The 20,580-nt window shown below is 43.3% G+C and overlaps 1 protein-coding gene across 1 annotated transcript in view; it reads right to left on the bottom strand.

The window, feature by feature from the left end:
* Window positions 1–20,580, bottom strand: part of LOC118394434 (ephrin type-B receptor 3-like) — a 75,852-nt gene that overhangs the window by 19,482 nt on the left and 35,790 nt on the right. The window contains exons 8-12 of the mRNA XM_035787626.2: window positions 19,880–19,988; window positions 19,540–19,592; window positions 18,833–18,955; window positions 16,387–16,634; window positions 179–394 (exon numbers count right to left, since the gene is read on the bottom strand). Coding sequence (XP_035643519.1) covers window positions 179–394; window positions 16,387–16,634; window positions 18,833–18,955; window positions 19,540–19,592; window positions 19,880–19,988 — 749 coding nt within the window. The remainder of the gene's footprint in view (window positions 1–178; window positions 395–16,386; window positions 16,635–18,832; window positions 18,956–19,539; window positions 19,593–19,879; window positions 19,989–20,580) is intronic.

Here is a 20,580-nt window from a genome sequence, read left to right as displayed (position 1 = left end):
GGTCACTCATACCTACAACCCCCCTTCCATCCAGGTCACTCATACTCACAACTCCCCTCTCCATCTAGGTCACTCATACTCACAACCCCCCTCTCCATCCAGGTCACTCATACCCACAACCCCCTCTCCATCCAGGTCACTCATACTCACAACCCCCCTCTCCATCCAGGTCACTCACCAGAGAGCTAGTGTAAGTGGGATCGGCTGATGAGTCGTCTAGGAAACGGGACAGGCCGAAGTCGGACACCTTACACACCAGGTTGGTATTAACCAGGATGTTGCGGGCAGCCAGGTCCCGGTGAACGTAGTTCATATCCGAGAGGTACTTCATGCCCGCCGCGATGCCACGCAGTATGCCCACCAGCTGCGTCACCGTGAAGCGCCCGTCATTCAGCTGTGAGGGAGGAGAGGGGTAATGGAGAGGGGGTTGGGGAGGGAGGGTAGATAGATAGAGGGTTAATGCAGAAAGAGGGAGCGGGTAGATAGAGGGGGGTGGGAGAGGAAGAGAGGGAGGGAAAGAGAGAAGAGCGGAGGGAGAGAGACAGAAATGGGGGAGATGGGAGAGGAAATATATATAGGTGAGGGAGAGAGAGAGAGACCGAGTGTGAGCGAGAGAAAGGACACCACCTCAGCACACAGGGGCACAAACACCTACCTGGAGGTGACAGCATTCCCTCCCCCATATATGCCCCCCTAGACACAACTACGACAACATAACCAACAGAAATGGGTCACAACTCCTGCAGCTGTCACACGCTGGGTATGTACATAGTCAATGGTAGGCTTCGAGGGGACTCCTACGGTAGATACATTTTTAGCTCATCTCTTGGCAGTAGTACTGTAGACTACATTATCACTGACCTCAACCCAGAGTCTCTCAGAGTGTTTACAGTCAGCCCAATGACACCCCTATCAGATCACAGCAATATCACAGTCTACTTGAACAGAGCAATACTCAATCATGAGGCATCAAAGCCAAAGGAACTGAATAATATTAAGAAATGCTATAGATGGAAGGAAACAACAAATTCAATCCCTTTTAGACAATTTCCTGGACAAAAAGTTTCACTGTAATAGGAAAGTTGTAAACTAGGCAGTAGAAAACCTGTATTTGACCTCTCAGCTTCCATATCAAATCTAAAAATTGCAAGCAGACAACTTAAGAAAATGAACAACAATGACAAATGGTTTGATGAAGAATGCAAAAACCCAAGAAAGACATTGAGAAACCTATCCAACCAAAAACATAGAGACCCAGAAAACCTGAGCCTACACCTTCACTATGGTGAATCACTAAAACAATACAGAAATACACTACGGAAAAAGAACGAACAGCACGTCAGAAATCCTCTCAATGTAGAATCCATCGAATCTAACTGCTTCTGGGAAAATTGGACAGTAAACAAACAACAACAAGAAGAGTTATTTATCCAAAATGGAGATATATACATGACCAAATACAAATCTTAGAATCAACAATTAAAGACTCCCAGAACCAACTGGATTCTCCAATTACGTTGAATGAACCCCAGGACAAAATACAAACCCTCTCACCTCAAAAGGCTTGTGGTGTTGATGGTATCCTAAATTAAATGATAAAATATACAGACCATAAATTCCAATTGGCTATACTTCAATTATTTAACATCATCCTCAGCTCTGACATCTTCCCCAATATTTGGAACCAAGGACTGATCACCCCAATAACTACCGTGGAATATGGGGATATGTGGGATATGGGGATATGTGGGATATGGGGATATGTGGGATATGGGGATATGTGGGATATGGGGATATGGGGATATGTGGGATATGGGGATATGTGGGATATGGGGATATGTGGGATATGGGGATATGTGGGATATGGGGATATGGGGATATGGGGATATGTGGGATATGGGGATATGTGGGATATGGGGATATGTGGAATATGGGGATATGTGGGATATGTGGATATGGGGATATGTGGGATATGTGGGATATGGGGATATGGGATATGTGGGATATGGGGATATGGGGATATGGGGATATGGGGATATGTGGGATATGGGGATATGTGGGATATGGGGATATGTGGGATATGTGGGATATGGGGATATGTGGGATATGGGGATATGTGGGATATGTGGGATATGGGGATATGGGGATATGTGGGATATGTGGGATATGGGGATATGTGGGATATGGGGATATGTGGGATATGGGGATATGGGGATATGTGGGATATGGGGATATGTGGGATATGGGGATATGTGGGATATGGGGATATGGGGATATGTGGGATATGGGGATATGGGGATATGTGGGATATGGGGATATGTGGGATATGGGGATATGGGGATATGTGGGATATGGGGATATGTGGGATATGGGGATATGTGGGATATGTGGGATATGGGGATATGGGGATATGTGGGATATGGGGATATGTGGGATATGGGGATATGGGGATATGTGGGATATGGGGATATGTGGGATATGGGGATATGTGGATATGTGGGATATGGGGATATGGGGATATGTGGGATATGGGGATATGTATGGGATATGGGGATATGGGGATATGGGGATATGGGATATGTGGGATATGGGGATATGTGGGATATGGGGATATGTGGGATATGGGGATATGTGGGATATGGGGATATGGGGATATGGGGATATGGGGATATGGGGATATGGGGATATGGGGATATGGGGATATGGGGATATGGGGATATGGGGATATGTGGGATATGTGGATATGTGGATATGGGGGATATGGGGATATGGGGATATGGGGATATGTGGGGGGATATGTGGGATATGGGGATATGTGGGATATGGGGATATGGGGATATGTGGGATATGTGGGATATGGGGATATGTGGGATATGGGGATATGGGGATATGTGGGATATGGGGATATGTGGGATATGGGGATATGGGATATGGGGATATGGGGATATGTGGGATATGTATGGGGATATGATATATGGGGATATGTGGGATATGGGGATATGGGGATATGGGGATATGTGGGATATGTGGGATATGGGGATATGTGGGATATGGGGATATGGGATATGGGGATATGTGGGATATGGGGATATGTGGGATATGGGGATATGTGGGATATGTGGGATATGGGGATATGGGGATATGGGGATATGTGGGATATGGGGATATGTGGGATATGGGGATATGGGGATATGTGGGATATGGGGATATGTGGGATATGTGGGATATGGGGATATGTGGGATATGGGATATGGGGATATGTGGGATATGGGGATATGTGGGATATGGGGATATGGGGATATGGGGATATGTGGGATATGTGGGATATGGGGATATGTGGGATATGGGGATATGTGGGGGGATATGGGATATGTGGGATATGGGGATATGGGATATGTGGGATATGTGGATATGGGGATATGGGATATGGGGATATGTGGGATATGGGGATATGGGGATATGGGGATATGGGGATATGTGGGATATGGGGATATGTGGGGGGATATGGGGATATGGGGATATGGGGATATGGGGATATGGGGATATGGGGATATGGGGATATGGGATATGGGGATATGGGATATGGGGATATGGGGATATGGGGATATGGGGATATGGGATATGGGGATATGTGGGATATGGGGATATGGGGATATGGGGATATGGGGATATGGGGATATGGGGATATGGGGATATGGGGGATATGTGGGATATGGGGATATGTGGGATATGGGGGATATGTGGGATATGTGGGATATGGGGATATGTGGGATATGGGGATATGTGGGATATGGGGATATGGGGATATGGGGATATGGGGATATGGGGATATGTGGGATATGATATGTGGGATATGGGGATATGGGGATATGTGGGATATGGGGATATGTGGGATATGTGGGATATGTGGGATATGTGGGATATGTGGGATATGGGGATATGTGGGATATGGGGATATGTGGGATATGGGGATATGGGGATATGTGGGATATGCGTCAACATCAACCTTAGGGAAATCCTCTGCATTATATCATTAACAGCAGACTCGTACATATCCTCAGTGAAAACAATGTACTGAGCAAATGTCAAATTGGCTTTTTACCAAATTACCGTATGACATACCACGTATTCACCCTGCACACCCTAATTGACTAACAAACCAAAACAAAGGCAAAGTCTTCTCATGCTTAGTTGATTTAAAAAATATTTGGACTCAAATTGGAATGAGGGTCTGCTATGCAAATTGATGGAAGGCGGAGTTGGGGAAAAAAAGACATTCTAAAAATCCATGCACGTAAACAAAATGTGTGTGGTTAAAATTGGCAAAAGAACACACACATTTGTTTCCACAGGGCTGTGGGGTGAGACAGGGATGAAGCTTGAGCCCCACCCTCTTCAACATACACCACTGTTCAAAAGTTTGGGGTCACTTAGAAATGTCCATGGCCTTCTAAGCAGAGTTGCAAAGAAAAAACATTTCTCAGACTGGCCAATAAAAATAAAATATTAAGATTGGCAAAAGAACACAGACACTGGACCTCTGCCTAGAAGGCCAGTGTCCCAGAGTCGCCTCTTCACTGTTGACGTTGAGACTGGTGTTTTACCGGTACTATTTATTGAAGCTGCCAGTTGAGGACTTGTGAGGCGTCTGTTTCTCAAACTAGACACTCGAATGTACTTGTCCTCTTGCTCAGTTGTACACCGGGGCCTCCCACTCCTCTTTCAATTCTGGTTAGAGACTGTTTGCGCTGCTCTGTGAAGGGAGTAGTACACAGCATTGTACCAGATCTTCAGTTTCTTGGCAATTTCTCACATTGAATAGTCTTCATTTCTCAGAACAAGAATAGCCTGATGAGTTTCAGAAGAAAGGTATTTGTTTCTGGACATTTTGAGCCTGTAATCAAACCCACAAATGCTGATGCTCCAGATACTCAAATAGTCTAAAGAAGGCTAGTTTTATTGCTTCTTAAATCAGGACAACAGTTTTCAGCTGTGCTAACATAATTGCAAAAGGGTTTTCTAATGATCAATTAGTATTTTAAAATGATAAACTTGGATTAGCTAACACAACGAGCCATTGGAACATAGAAGTGATGGTTGTTGATAATGGGCCTCTATACGCCTATGTAGATATTCCATAACAAATCTGCCGTTTCCAGCTACAATAGTAATTTACAACATTAACAATGTCTACACTGTATTTCGGATCAATTTGATGTTATTTTAAATGGATAAAAAATGTGATTTTCTTTAAAAAACAAGGACATTTCTAAGTGACCCCAAACTTTTGAATGGTAGTGTATACAGTATATCAACGAATTGGCGAGGGCACCCTACTAGAATCTGAAGTCAAATGTCTACTGTTTGCTGATGATCTGGTGCTTCTGTCCCCAACCAAGGAGGGCCTACAGCAGCAACTAGAACTTCTGCACACATTCTGTCAGACCTGGACCCTAACAGTGAATCTCAGTCAGACAAAAATAATGGCGTTCCTAAAAAGGTTATGCAGGTAATGCATTCCATCTAGACACCGACAACTCTACATACCTCGGCCTCTATGTCAGCGCCACAGGTAACGTACACAAAGCTGTGAATGAGGCAAGGCAAGAGGTGCCTTCTATACGCCATCAAAATAAACATTACGCTTCAAAGCCATACAATACTCCTTCCGTGGCCTCCAACTGTCTTAAGTGCTAGTAAAACTAAATGCATGCTCTTCAAAAGATCGCTGCCCGCACCCGCCCGCCCGACTAGCATCACTACTCTGGACGGTTCTGACTTAGAATATGTGGACAACTATAAATACCTAGGTGTCTAGCTAGACTGTAAACTCTCCTTCCAGATTCACATTTAGCATCTACAATCCAAAGTTAAATCTAGAATCGGCTTCCTATTTTGCAACAAAGCCTCCTTGACTCATGCTGTCAAACTTACCCTCGTAAAACTGACTATCATACCGATCCTTGACTTCGGCAATGTAATTTACAAATTAGCCTCCAACACTCTACTCAGCAAATTGGATGCAGTCTATCACAGTGCCATCCGTTTTGTCACCAAAGCCCCATATACTACCCACCACTGTGACCTGTATGATCTCGTTGGCTGGTCCTTGCTACATATTTGTCGCCAAACCCACTGGCTCCAGGTCATCTATAAGTCTTCATTCGGTATAGCTCCGCCTGATCTCAGCTCACTGGTCACCATAGCAACACCCATGCGTAGCACGCGCTCCAGCAGATATATTTCACTGGTCATCCCCAAAGCCATCACCTCCTTTGGCTGCCTTTCCTTCCAGTTCTCTGCTGCCAATGACTGGAACGAACTGCAAAAATAACTGATTTTAAGCGTCAGCTGTCGGAGCAGCTTACCGATTGCGGCAGCTGTACACAGCCCATCTGTAAATAGCCCATCCAACCAACTACCTACCTCATCCCCATATTTGTTTTTGTTTTTCTGCACACCAGTATTTCTACTTGCACATCCTCATCTGCACATTTATCACTCCAGTGTAAATTGCTGAATTGTAATCACTTCGCCACTGTCATGACGTTGGCCTGGGGGTAGGTTTATGACCGTCATAAATACCTCTTCCCCCCTTTTTCCTCTCTCTACCCTACTGATGTTACATTTGCAAACACCTTGGTTAACATAGAGATTCTGGGAACATCAGAAGGTGGGGGGAAATTAACTACAGTGCCTTGCGAAAGTATTCGGCCCCCTTGAACTTTGCGACATTTTGCCACATTTCAGGCTTCAAACATAAAGATATAAAACTGTATTTTTTTGTGAAGAATCAACAACAAGTGGGACACAATCATGAAGTGGAACGACATTTATTGGATATTTCAAACTTTTTTAACAAATCAAAAACTGAAAAATTGGGCGTGCAAAATTATTCAGCCCCTTTACTTTCAGTGCAGCAAACTCTCTCCAGAAGTTCAGTGAGGATCTCTGAATGATCCAATGTTGACCTAAATGACTAATGATGATAAATACAATCAACCTGTGTGTAATCAAGTTTCTGTTTAAATGCACCTGCACTGTGATATTCTCAGAGGTCCGTTAAAAGCGCAGAGGGCATCATGAAGAACAAGGAACACACCAGGCAGGTCCGAGATACTGTTGTGAAGAAGTTTAAAGCCGGATTTGGATACAAAAAGATTTCCCAAGCTTTAAACATCCCAAGGAGCACTGTGCAAGCGATAATATTGAAATGGAAGGAGTATCAGACCACTGCAAATCTACCAAGACCTGGCCGTCCCTCTAAACTTTCAGCTCATACAAGGAGAAGACTGATCAGAGATGCGGCCAAGAGGCCCATGATCACTCTGGATGAACTGCAGAGATCTACAGCTGAGGTGGGAGACTCTGTCCATAGGACAACAATCAGTCGTATATTGCACAAATCTGGCCTTTATGAGTGGCAAGAAGAAAGCCATTTCTTAAAGATATCCATAAAAAGTGTCGTTTAAAGTTTGCCACAAGCCACCTGGGAGACACACCAAACATGTGGAAGAAGGTGCTCTGGTCAGATGAAACCAAAATGGAACTTTTTGGCAACAATGCAAAACGTTATGTTTGGCATAAAAGCAACACAGCTCATCACCCTTACACACCATCCCCACTGTCAAACATGGTGGTGGCAGCATCATGGTTTGGGCCTGCTTTTCTTCAGCAGGGACAGGGAAGATGGTTAAAATTGATGGGAAGATGGATGGAGCCAAATACAGGACCATTCTGGAAGAAAACCTGATGGAGTCTGCAAAAGACCTGAGACTGGGACGGAGATTTGTCTTCCAAAAAGACAATGATCCAAAACATAAAGCAAAATCTACAATGGAATGGTTCAAAAATAAACATATCCAGGTGTTAGAATGTCAAAGTCCAGACCTGAATCCAATTGAGAATCTGTGGAAAGAACTGAAAACTGCTGTTCACAAATGCTCTCCATCCAATCTCACTGAGCTCGAGCTGTTTTGCAAGGAGGAATGGGAAAAAATGTCAGTCTCTCGATGTGCAAAACTGATAGAGACATACCCCAAGCGACTTACAGCTGTAATCGCAGCAAAAGGTGGAGCTACAAAGTATTAACTTAAAGGGGCTGAATAATTTTGCACGCCCAATTTTTCAGTTTTTGATTTGTTAAAAAAGTTTGAAATATCCAATAAATGTCGTTCCACTTCATGATTGTGTCCCACTTGTTGTTGATTCTTCACAAAAAATACAGTTTCATATCTTTATGTTTGATGCCTGAAATGTCGCAAAGTTCAAGGGGGCCGAATACTTTCGCAAGGCACTGTATATTCTGGTAATCTGACCAATTGAACATATGCGGTGGTACTTAATGAATATGATGTCAGTTCCGTTGTCATCTGAGACATTCTCATCCATGATAAGATGACATAAACTCTACAGTGGAAAGTATACACATCAGAGTTATCGGATTCACATGGAATTGTTGTTCAATTTAAATGTTTCAATATGAAATTATTCGTGATGGGATGAAATGTGATTTTGGCTTCTAAAATGTGAGAATTGGGTTTTTATAAGGTTAGGGCTCTGCTCAATCAGTGGCCCGCCCCTGTGAAGGGACATGGGCTATAAAACTTTTCAAACACACCCTCCTCTCCCTTCCTATATAAAGCCTTGACGACAATATAACCTCCGGTTCCGAGGATGTGAGGACGACGGTCCGATGTCAAAATGGTTCAGATAATAACTACAGAAAGAAGCCAACATCAGCGTGAGCTTTGGTTGCGAATGGTATGAATTCTTATTCACTACAGAAGTGATACCTCCTAGCCGTTGAGTTAGCAACAGCAGCTGCAAACGCAGGTTAGGAAGGAACAGACAGACTATCCCGTCTACCACACAACGATGTTACTACAACGTATTCAATTTACCAGCAGAGACATTCTTCAAAGGACAAAGAACTCGGTTGGGCAACACGGCCTTCCATCTACCACCAACCTACCGAAGCGCAGCTCAGAGTAAATATTTATTGCATTTTCCTTTTCCAAATGGGCGGTAATTTAGAATGCATCAGATACTGTATTTACGATAGCACAGCTTCTCCCTTTGTCCCTCAGTCTTCCCGCTCTTTCACTCAAACCCAGACGCTTTTCTTTTGTGTAACCAGCTGTCATATCTGTTCCGCCCGCTAGGGATGTTTTCCTTTATGATGTAATTTGTAATCAACTTATGATTAATTCTGTGTATGTGTAATTCTGTGTGATTAGTTAGGTATGTAGTAAATAAATAATTAAACCCAATTTTGTATTGCTGATTCAACTTGTTAGCCAGGGTTCGTGCAGATAACCAAGAATTTACAACTTTCAGATGAGACTGAATTAAGGTGAGGATTAATATTGACTGCTATTGATGTAAAATATTACTAGGTCTTTAAGAGTTATTCGGAAGATAACAGCTCTATAAATATTATTTTGTGGTGCCCCTTATCTCTAGTTATTTACATTTACATGATTAGCTCAATCAGGTAATATTAATTCCGGATAAATTATTTTATAGAATAGCATGTCATATCACTTAATCCGGCATAGCCAAAGACACGACACCACTATTGGCCTATTTATTGCCTTACCTCCTTACTTCATTTGAACACACTGAATACAGATTTTTCTATTGTGTTATTGACTGTTCATCCCATGTGTAATTCCATGTTGTTGTTTTTGTCGCACTGCTTTCCTTTATCTTGGCCAGGCCGCAGTTGTAAATGAGAATGTGTTCTCAACTGGCCTACCTGGTTAAATAAAGGTTAAATAAAAAAAAATTAAAAAAAATTGACATACCATTTAGGATCTGACTAAAAGTACTTGAATCAGTTATATAACCCATTGCCCTTTATGGCTGTGAGATCTGGGGTCTGCTCACCAACCAAGAATTCACAAAATGGAACACACAACAAATTGAGACTCTGCATGCATAATTCTGCAAAAAATATCTTCAGTGTACAACGTAAAACACCAAATAATGCATGCAGAGCAGAATTAGGCCGATACCCACAAATGATCAAAATCCAGAAAAGAGACGTTCAATTCTACAACCACCTAAAAGGAACCGATTCCCAAACCTTATGTAACAAAGCCATCACCTACAGAGAGATTAACCTGGAGAAGAGTCCCCTAAGCAAGCTGGTCTTCTCCCAAGAGAAGACAGGCTATATGCACACTGCTCACAAAATGAGGTGGAAACTGGGCTGCAATTCTTAACCTCCTGCCAAATGTATGACCATATTAGAGACACATACTTCCCTCAGATTACACAGACCTACAAAGAATTCAAAAACAAATTTGTTTGATAAAATCCCATATCTATTGGGTGAAATACCACATTGTGCCATCACAGCAGCATTATTTGTGACCTGTTGCCACAAGAAAAGGGAAAAACGCCATTGTAAATACAACACATATTTATATATTTTACTTTTTGTACTTCAACTATTTGCACATCATTACAATGCTGTATATAGCCAAAATATGACACTTTCTTTGGCAATGTAAACATGTTTCCCTTGCCAATAAAGCCCTTTGAATTGTATTGAATTGAGAGAGGGAAGAGGGAGATAAAATCAGTCCGTAGGTCAGTCTGTCTACATAAGCATAAACCTACATAAGCCTACATAAACGTCGCTCTGGATAAGAGCGTCTGCTAAATGACTTAAATGTAAATGTAAATGTAATAAACTTACATAAGTCTTCATAAACATAAAATGACACAAGTCTACATAAGCATAAACCTACATGAGCATAAACCTACATAACCATAAACCTACATAAACATAAACCTACATAAGCATAAACCTACATAAACATAAACCTACATAAACCTACATAACCATAAACCTACATAAACATAAACCTACATAAGCATAAACCTACATAAACATAAACCTACATAACCATAAACCTACATAAACCTACACAAACATAAACCTACATAAACCTACATCAACATAAACCTACATAACCATAAACCTACATAAACCTACATAACCATAAACCTACATAACCCTACATAAACATAAACCTACATAAACATAAACCTACATAAACATAAACCTACATAACCATAAACCTACATAAACCTACATCAACATAAACCTACATCAACATAAACCTACATAAACATAAACCTACATAACCATAAACCTACATAAACCTACATCAACATAAACCTACATAAACCTACACAAACATAAACCTACATAAACATAAACCTACATAAACATAAACCTACATCAACATAAACCTACATAAACCTACACAAACATAAACCTACATAAACCTACATAAACATAAGCCTACATAAACCTACATCAACATAAACCTACATAAACCTACACAAACATAAACCTACATAAACCTACATAAACATAAGCCTACATAAACCTACATAAACATACATAAACCTATATAAGCATAAACCTACATAAGCTATAAACCTATCATAAACATAAAATGACACAAGTCTACATAAGCATAAACCTACATGAGTATAAACCTACATAACCATAAACCTACATAAACCTACATAAACATAAACCTACATAAACCTACATAAACCTACATAAACCTACATAAACATAAACCTACATAAACATAAACCTACATAAACATAAACCTACATAAACCTACATAAACCTACATAAACCTACATAAACATAAACCTACATAAACATAAACCTACATAAACATAAACCTACATAACCATAAACCTACATAAACCTACATCAACATAAACCTACATAAACCTACATAAACATAAGCCTACATAAACCTACATAAACATACATAAACCTATATAAGCATAAACCTACATAAGCCTACTGTAAATAAATATAAACATAAATAAACATAAACCTACATAGGTTAGGCCTACATAAACATAAACCTACATAAATATAAACCTACATAAGCATACATAAACATAAACCTACATAAGCCTTCGTGAACATAAACCTATATAAACCTACATAAGCCTTCATAAACATAAACCTACATAAACATAATAAATATAAACCTATATAAACCTACATAAGCATAAACCTACATAAGCCTACATAAACCTACATAAATATAAACCTACAAAAACATAAACCAACAAACAACTTCATAAACATAAACCTAAATAAGCCTACATTGACATAAAGCTACATAAGCCTTCATAAACATAAACCTACATAAGACCACTTCACCACTAGGTCAGTCTACATAAACATAAACCTACATAAGCATACATAAACATAAAATGACATAAGTCTTCATAAACATAAAATGACATAAGTCTACATAAGCATAAACCTACATAAGCCTACATAAACATAAACCTACATAAACATAAACCAACATACGTCTTCATAAAAATAAGTCTACATAAACCTAAATAAGCCTACATTGACATAAACCTACATAAGCCTTCATAAACATAAACCTACATAAGCCTACTGTACATAAATATAAACCTACATAAACCTACATAAGCCTTCATAAACATAAACCTACATAAACATAATAAATATAAACCTATATAAAGCTACATAAACATAAACATAACATATGGCATAACTATCCACGACTGGTTCTGTCAGTCTGCAACAGATTACCATGTGTCTGATCCCATCTAATGAGTCATTTAAATATTTAATAGTTAGAGGTGTGTGTGTGTGTGTTGCTACAGCATGAAAGTGAATAGGACAGTCCACTGATAATTAGTTACAGTTAGAATTAAATTATCTTTTCCCAGAATGACTAGAGGTTCGACCTTTCTCTGCTTATCCAGTCTTGACTGAAATTAATTAAGCATTGAGTTGATGGGAACCAAGCTACCACTCACAACACCTCCATAGAATTAGAATAACTAGAATGGAAAATCATGTCTCCTTGACTTGAAGCAGGTTGACATTTATTGTCATGAATCTTGCCTTGGAGGCCAACCTGAGCGATGTCCGCTAGATGGGCCAGCTGCAAAGTAAAATAGGCAAAATCGTAAAAATGAATGCAAACAAAAATGTTTAGGTTAGGGTTAGGTTAATTTAAGGTTAGGGTTAGGCATTAGGGTTAACAGTGGGTTACGGTTAGGTTTAAAATCAGATTTTTATGACTTTGCAGCTGTGCCAGCTAGTGACCACTCTACAGAGCTGCCTCCAGTACATGAGTCATTCAAATAAATGCCAACCTTCTGACTTGAATGGGGATGTTCGTTGTAATGATTCTATTTTTATAAACAGCTCCATAATCAGTCCCATTTCTCATTAGTTTTGTGACGGCATACTTCCCATGTCTCAAGGAGCCTGGAAATCAAGGTTTATTTGTCATAAAGTCAGGAGGGTTAGATTCCCAACGTGCCGTAGATTCCCAAGTATCTAAACATACTGCTTTGTTCTTTACACATGAATGGAGTTTGACATTAAAACACATCTGGATGGGTATGTTAACAACATGATTCATCAGGGGGGGAACTCAGGGGGGCAACTTTCACATTTTGAAATTGTCTCCCTCAGTTTTATCATTGGAATGTGATACAAAACGAGGCAACGGTGTGCTTTAGGACCATGCGGACGCCCCCGAGCGGTCGGGTAAGCTGTTTGGAGTGTTTATCTGACTGGATTTAAATGAATAAAAAATAAATACAAATATGCCCCCCCCCACACACTAAAACCAAAGTTGCACCCCTGTGATTCATAACAAGGCTGGGTGGCAAGGAAACAAAACCCTAAGTAGATGTACCTTCTTTAGGAAAGCAGCTCTAATGTTGGAAACAAACATCATTATGTTGTCGTCCAGAGTCACATTTATTTATTTTACAAGCTATAGCACAACAGCACAGTTTGGTCTGTTTTGTGTTTTCATTTTTGCCATGGAAAATATATCCCAATGCTGGTATCGTCACAGCCCTAATGCATTGGAGGCATAGATGGATAGGACAGTCCTGCTTAGGAGTGTGTGTTTGTGTTTATGAGTGCAAATGTGTTTCTTGTTGTTATGCATGTGTTATGTGCGTTCACATGTGTTATGTGCGTAGTTCTGCCTGCATTCCAGAGCCAGGCACCGTAGTTTGACGGGACATCACTAGATCACTGAAGTGTGTATCTATGAGTCACACACACAAACACACACAAATGTAGCTGGATGGACATCTGACTGACAGGAGTGTGTGAGAAGGAGTGAGAGGATGAGCTTGAGTCACGAGATGAGCTTGAGTTTGAGTCACGAGAGATGAAATGAAATGAGATTAAATGAAATTAGATGAATTGAGATGAGATTAAATGAACCAAGGAGGGTTATGGACATTGCTCTGTACTTTATGATCGTAAATCTATCCAATAAGAGAGATTATTTGTATATATTAACGTTATACAACATTTTTTAAACTTTTTTATTTATTTAACCTTTAACTAGGCAAGTCAGTTCTTATTTACAATGACGGCCTACCAAAAGGCAAAAGGCCTCCTGCGGGGACGGGGGCTGGGATTAAAAATATATATAGGACAACATTGGACTGTAATAATCTGGGTTAACTGTTACAGAAAGGACAGGAGCTACTGCATAACTACACAGAGATTAAGCGATTCCATATTATAAACTGGGTGGTTCCAGCCCTGAAAGCTGATTGGCTGACAGCCGTGGTACATCAGACCGTATACCACAGGTATGACAAAACATTGATTTTTACTGCTCTATTTACGTTATTTCACCTTTATTTAACCAGGTAGGCTAGTTGAGAACAAGTTATCATTTGCAACTGCGACCTGGCCAAGTTAAAGCAAAGCAGTTCGACACATATAACAACTCAGAGTTACACATGGAATAAACAAACATACAATCAATAATACAGTAGACAAATCTATATACAGCATGTGCAAATGAGGTAGGATAAGAGAGGTAAGGCAATAAATAGGCCATAGTGGTGAAGTAGTTACAATATAGCAATTAAACACTGGGATGGTAGGATGTGCAGATGATGAATGTGCAAGTAGAGATACTGGGGTGCAAAGGAGCAAGCTAAATAAATAAATACAGTATGGGGATGAGGTAGATTGGATGGGCTATTTACAGATGAGCTATGTACAGGTGCAGTGATCTGTGAGCTGCTCTCATAGCTGGTCCTTAAAGCTAGTGAGGGAGCTAAGAGTCTCCAGCTTCAGTGATTTTTGCAGTTCGTTCCAGTCATTGGCAGCAGAGAACTGGAAGGTAAAGCGGCCAAAGTAAGAATTGGCTTTGGGGGTGACCAGTGAGATATACCTGCTGGAGCGCGTGCTACGGGTGGGTGCTGCTATGGTGACCAGTGAGCTGTGATAAGGCGGGATAGCAATAATAGCAATAAGGCACTTAGGGGGTTTGTGATATACAGTCAATATACCACAGCTAAGGGCTGAATCCAGAACAGCCCTTAAGCCGTCAGCCGTGGTATATTGGCAATATACCACACCCCCAGTGCCTTATTGCTTAAGGTGGTCACCTATGAATGGACTTGAACAGTGCGCCATTCTCATCGAGGTTTATCAACTCTTACTGAGTGAGAGAGCATTACTGTGTGAGTGCACTGCCTATTGCCTACTGTAGGAATCATGTAATAGAACTCTTTAGGTTGTTGAAGTTCTGTACTTCCCCCATCAGTGTCCACTGTCCTGTAGGAGGTGGTGTGTGTCCTTGTCCCCAGGCTTTTGTGTAGTAATATAATAATATACATTTTATGTCATTTAGCAGAGGCTTTTATCCAAAGCGACTTACAGGGATGCGTGCATACATTTGATTTATGGGTGGTCACGGGAATCAAACCCACAACCCTGGTGTTGCAAGCACCATGCTCTACCAACTGAGCTACAGAGGTCCACATGCAGTCCAGTAAAATATGGTTTTGTACAGCTGAATTCCTATCAGTCAGCGATGTGTCTGACGACGCATGTCTCTGGATTTTCAACAGCACAACTCCTGTCACTATTGGTCAGAGGTATTATGAACGGTTCAGCGTATCGCCATAACTGGTGTGTGTGCGGTACGACTCTAAGCATTACTGGTGTGTGTGCGGTACGACTCTAAGCATTACTGGTGTGTGTGCGGTACGACTCTAAGCATTACTGGTGTGTAGGTGGTACGACTCTAAGCATTACTGGTGTGTAGGTGGTACGACTCTAAGCATTACTGGTGTGTAGGTGGTACGACTCTAAGCATTACTGGTGTGTAGGTGGTACGACTCTAAGCATTACTGGTGTGTGTGCGGTACGACTCTAAGCATTACTGGTGTGTAGGTGGTGGTATGTGTGATTATGCGTGACTCCAGGTTTTTATGAAGTACGGTAGAATCGATATCAATTCAAATGTATCATGTACAATTCCGCACATCATCGCAACTGTCAGCTTCACTCACCCTGAGGAAGGAGTCCAGTGCCCCGTTCTCCATGAACTCGGTGATGATGAGCACGGGGCAGCTGCGGGTCAGCACGCCCTCCAGCCGGATCACGTTGGGGTGGTCAAACTGGCCCATGATTGACGCTTCGCCAAGGAAGTCCCGCCTCTGGCGCTCTGTGTAGCCTGCCTTCAGTGTCTTAATGGCCACCACCGCCTCACGGCGCCCGGGCTGCTTCAGGCGCCCGCGGCACACCTCCCCAAACTCACCTGGGTGGAGGGTTGGGGGGAAGGGGGGTGGGGAAGAGGGTGTGAGGGTTGGGAAGGGGGAGGGAAGTGAAGTGAAGGAAGAGGGAGGAGAGAGAGGGGAGTGGAGGAAGAGGGAGGAGGGAGAGAGGGGAGTGGAGGAAGAGAGAGAGGGGAGAGGAGGAAGAGGGAGGAGGGAGAGGGGAGTGGAGGAAGAGGGAGGAGAGAGTGGAGGAAGAGAGAGAGGGGAGTGGAGGAAGAGAGAGGAGCGAGAGGGGTGTGGAGGAAGAGGGAGGAGGGAGAGAGGGGAGTGGAGGAAGAGGGAGGAGGGAGTGGAGGAAGAGAGAGAGGGGAGTGGAGGAAGAGTGAGAGGGGAGTGGAGGAAGAGGGAGGAGAGAGTGGAGGGAGAGAGAGAGGGGAGTGGAGGAAGAGAGAGGAGCGAGAGGGGTGTGGAGGAAGAGGGAGGAGGGAGAGAGGGGAGTGGAGGAAGAGAGAGGAGAGAGAGGGGAGTGGAGGAAGAGAGAGGAGAGAGAGGGGAGTGGAGGAAGAGGGAGGAGGGAGTGGAGGAAGAGAGAGGAGGGAGAGAGGGGAGTGGAGGAAGTGGGAGGAGGGAGAGGGCAGTGGAGGAAGAGGGAGGAGGGAGAGAGGGGAGTGGAGGAAGAGGGAGAGAGGGGAGTGGAGGAAGAGGGGAAAGAGGAGGAGGAGGAGTGAGGGAGAGGGAGGGAGCATTACTGGTTGAACCGAAGAGGAGGAAGAAGAGGAGGAGGAAGAGGAGGAGGAACTCTAGAAATATAGGAGTGAAAGGAAGAAGGAGATTGTAAAAGAGCGAGGGATGGGGGTTGAGCTGTGTAGGAGAGAGAGTGAATGAGGAAGGTAGGAAAAGAGAGAGACAGGAAACTTAGGGGTCTGAGAGGTTGGGGAGGGGTGGAGAGAAGGAAAGATCATCCCGTGACCGGGAGTGGAGCCTGGGACCGGTGGAGGGGGAGAGGGAACGGATGAGGAGCCTGGGAGTTTTGGTGCCTTGGTAAAAAGTTGTGTGTTTATAAAGGAGAAGAGAGAAAGAGGAAGAGAAATAAAGGGACATATGGTTCAGGGTGAAGTCAGGAGAAAGAACACATGCTCTCGGAGAAGAAACAGCATACTAGCTGGATGACAGAAGAAGTTGTTTCACTGACACCTCCCCCCCACACCTACTCCCCACACCTCCCCTCACACCTCCCCTCCACACCTAATCCTCACACCTACTCCCCCACCTCCCCCTTACACCTCCCCCTCACACCTCCCTTCCACACCTACTCCCCACACCTCCCTTCTACACCTCCCCCTCACATCTCCTCCCACACATACCCTCCACACCTCCACAACACGCCTCCTCTCCACACCTACCTTCCACACCTACTCAACACGCCTCCTCTCCACGCCTACCCTCCACACCCCCCCCACACCTCCCCTTCACACCTACTCTCCACGCCTCCCCTCTACACCTACCATCCACACCTCCTCTCCCCCACACCACCCCCCCCACCCCACACCTCCTCTCCACACCACACCTCCCCTACACATCCCCCCACACCACCCCCACACCTCCCCCACACATCCCCCACACCTCCTCTCCACACCTCCCCCTACACATCCCCCACACCTCCTCTCCACACCTCCCCCTACACATCCTCCCACACCACCCCCACACCTCCCCTACACATCCCCCCCACACCTCCCCCTACACATCCTCCCACACCACCCCCACACCTCCCCTACACATCCCCCACACCTCCCCCACACCTCCTCTCCACACCACCCCCACGCCTCCCCTACACATCCCCCCCACACCTCCCCCACACCACCCCCACACCTCCCCCACACCTCCCCCTACACATCCCCCCACACCACCCCCACACCTCCCCTACACATCCCCCACACCTCTCCACACCTCCCCCACACCTCCCCCACACCTCCCCTACACCTCCCCCACACCCCCCCACACCTCACCCACACCTCCTCTCCACACCTCCCCCAACAACCCTTTTGCCCCTTTCCACCCAACACACATCTTGTTCAACCAACAACCCACCCCAACATCACCCACTCCCCTCAACACACAGCTGTCCCAAAACATCTCTCCATCTTCACAAATACCCCCCTACCACCAAACACAAAATCCACTCCCTCCCAAAACCCTGCCCTCTGAACACCGCACTTCAACACCTAGCTATGTTGGTTACCTGCACCAATGACCTCCTCAATCTTCACACACGAGATGTCAATCTCCTTGGCAAACTCATGGACTGCCTCATTGGGGTCCTCGTAAGTGAACGGATCAATGTACACCTTCACCCCGGGAGAAACTACAGAGATGAAGGGAGGGATGCATCAGATGTTCTTGAATATACACATTCATCAGATATTCATGACACTGGCAGTTTGTTGTTGTGTTCCAATGCATAATTATTAACTAATACAGTTATGAATGGAAATGGAATCACATTTGATGCATGAATAGCAGTTGGACATATCTATCACGCAGCTCTTTGAGTCTTGAAAAGCTGAAAAGCCAGGGAGTCTGCTGCACTTTGGGGTTTCATAAACCACCTGATCTAGATAATCATGGTTTCATTGAACAAATGCAGTTTCCTGCTTTGGTTAGGTGATTGGATAATTGATTAAATCAGGTGGTTTACTGTCCTGGTTTGAACAAAGGACCACAGAAAGGCGTAGCTCTCCAAGTCTGCACTCACAACATGCACGCACGCACACAAACCCCAACACACAAACCCCTCCCCCAACACACACACAACCCCTCCCCCAACACACATACACACAACCCCCTCCCCCAACAGACACACACACACACACACAACTCCCTCCCCCAACACACACACACACACAACCCCCTCCTCCAACAGACACACACCTTCCCCTCAGTACTCACCATACTGCTGCAGCTTCTCTGTGTACTCCAGCTCCGAACCGCTGCGTTGTTTCCTACAAACAAGGACCACACACGCACAATCTCATTCACATCATCCATCCTCTGTCTTGGCAGGCACTCCACAGTAGATACACAGGCTGCTTTCAAATAACAAGCAGAAGATAGTAGATTGTCTGCAGACAGTCGGGATTGGAAGAATGGAACAATGCTCAGGGTGGCTAAAGCCTTTCTAAGGGCCTTTTCAGGATTCAAGGAACCAAGATACCAAACAATGACCAAAAATGTCAAAACAATGACCAAAAAGGCCTGTTAGATAAATACATACAAGTCAAACACTTACCGAGAGCAAACTATGGCAATGACCACAAGGGCGACGATGACCACAAGACCGGCGGACGCTGAGCCCACTATGAGAGGCAGCTGGTCCTGCACTGACTTCATAGGGTCACCTAAAGGTCACCGAAGAAATAATAATCAAAGAATAAACACCTGGAATGTCACTGAAGAACTTCTTAAAGAAACAGCGTGCGAAATATGGAGACAGATTCATGGCAAAACAAATACTGGGTATTGTATTCCAATCTGTGTTTACATGTATATATATATATTTTTTTTTTTTTCTTCACAATAAATACACGTCATTATGAAAAGCAATGCATAGTAAAAAAACAACAACAATATTCTAATATTAATTTGACATAACAATGTTATTTGTATTCAGCTTGCATTCATCTGCTACCATAATATGCGACCCTGTGTATATCGCCACGTCGTGTATTTATTCCTTGTGTTATTATTTTTCACTTTTTTCCTTTACATTTTATTCTGCATTGCTGGGAAGGGCCCGTAAAAAAATAGCACAGCTCCTTGAAATAGCTTGTTCGGAGTTCTTTCACTGCTCGGATGGATTGTACTGATTAAAGATAACATAGAACATCTCTAAAACACTGGTGAATAAAAAGATGAGGCATTATCAATGGTGAAGGACAATGATAAATAGTGATGGGACAGAAGGGAAGGGAGAGAGACAGAGAAAGAGAA

Source organism: Oncorhynchus keta, chromosome 15 (genome assembly GCF_023373465.1).
Source record: "Oncorhynchus keta strain PuntledgeMale-10-30-2019 chromosome 15, Oket_V2, whole genome shotgun sequence".
Taxonomy (NCBI): Eukaryota; Metazoa; Chordata; class Actinopteri; order Salmoniformes; family Salmonidae; genus Oncorhynchus; species Oncorhynchus keta.
This window is presented reverse-complemented; position numbering and strand designations above follow the sequence as displayed.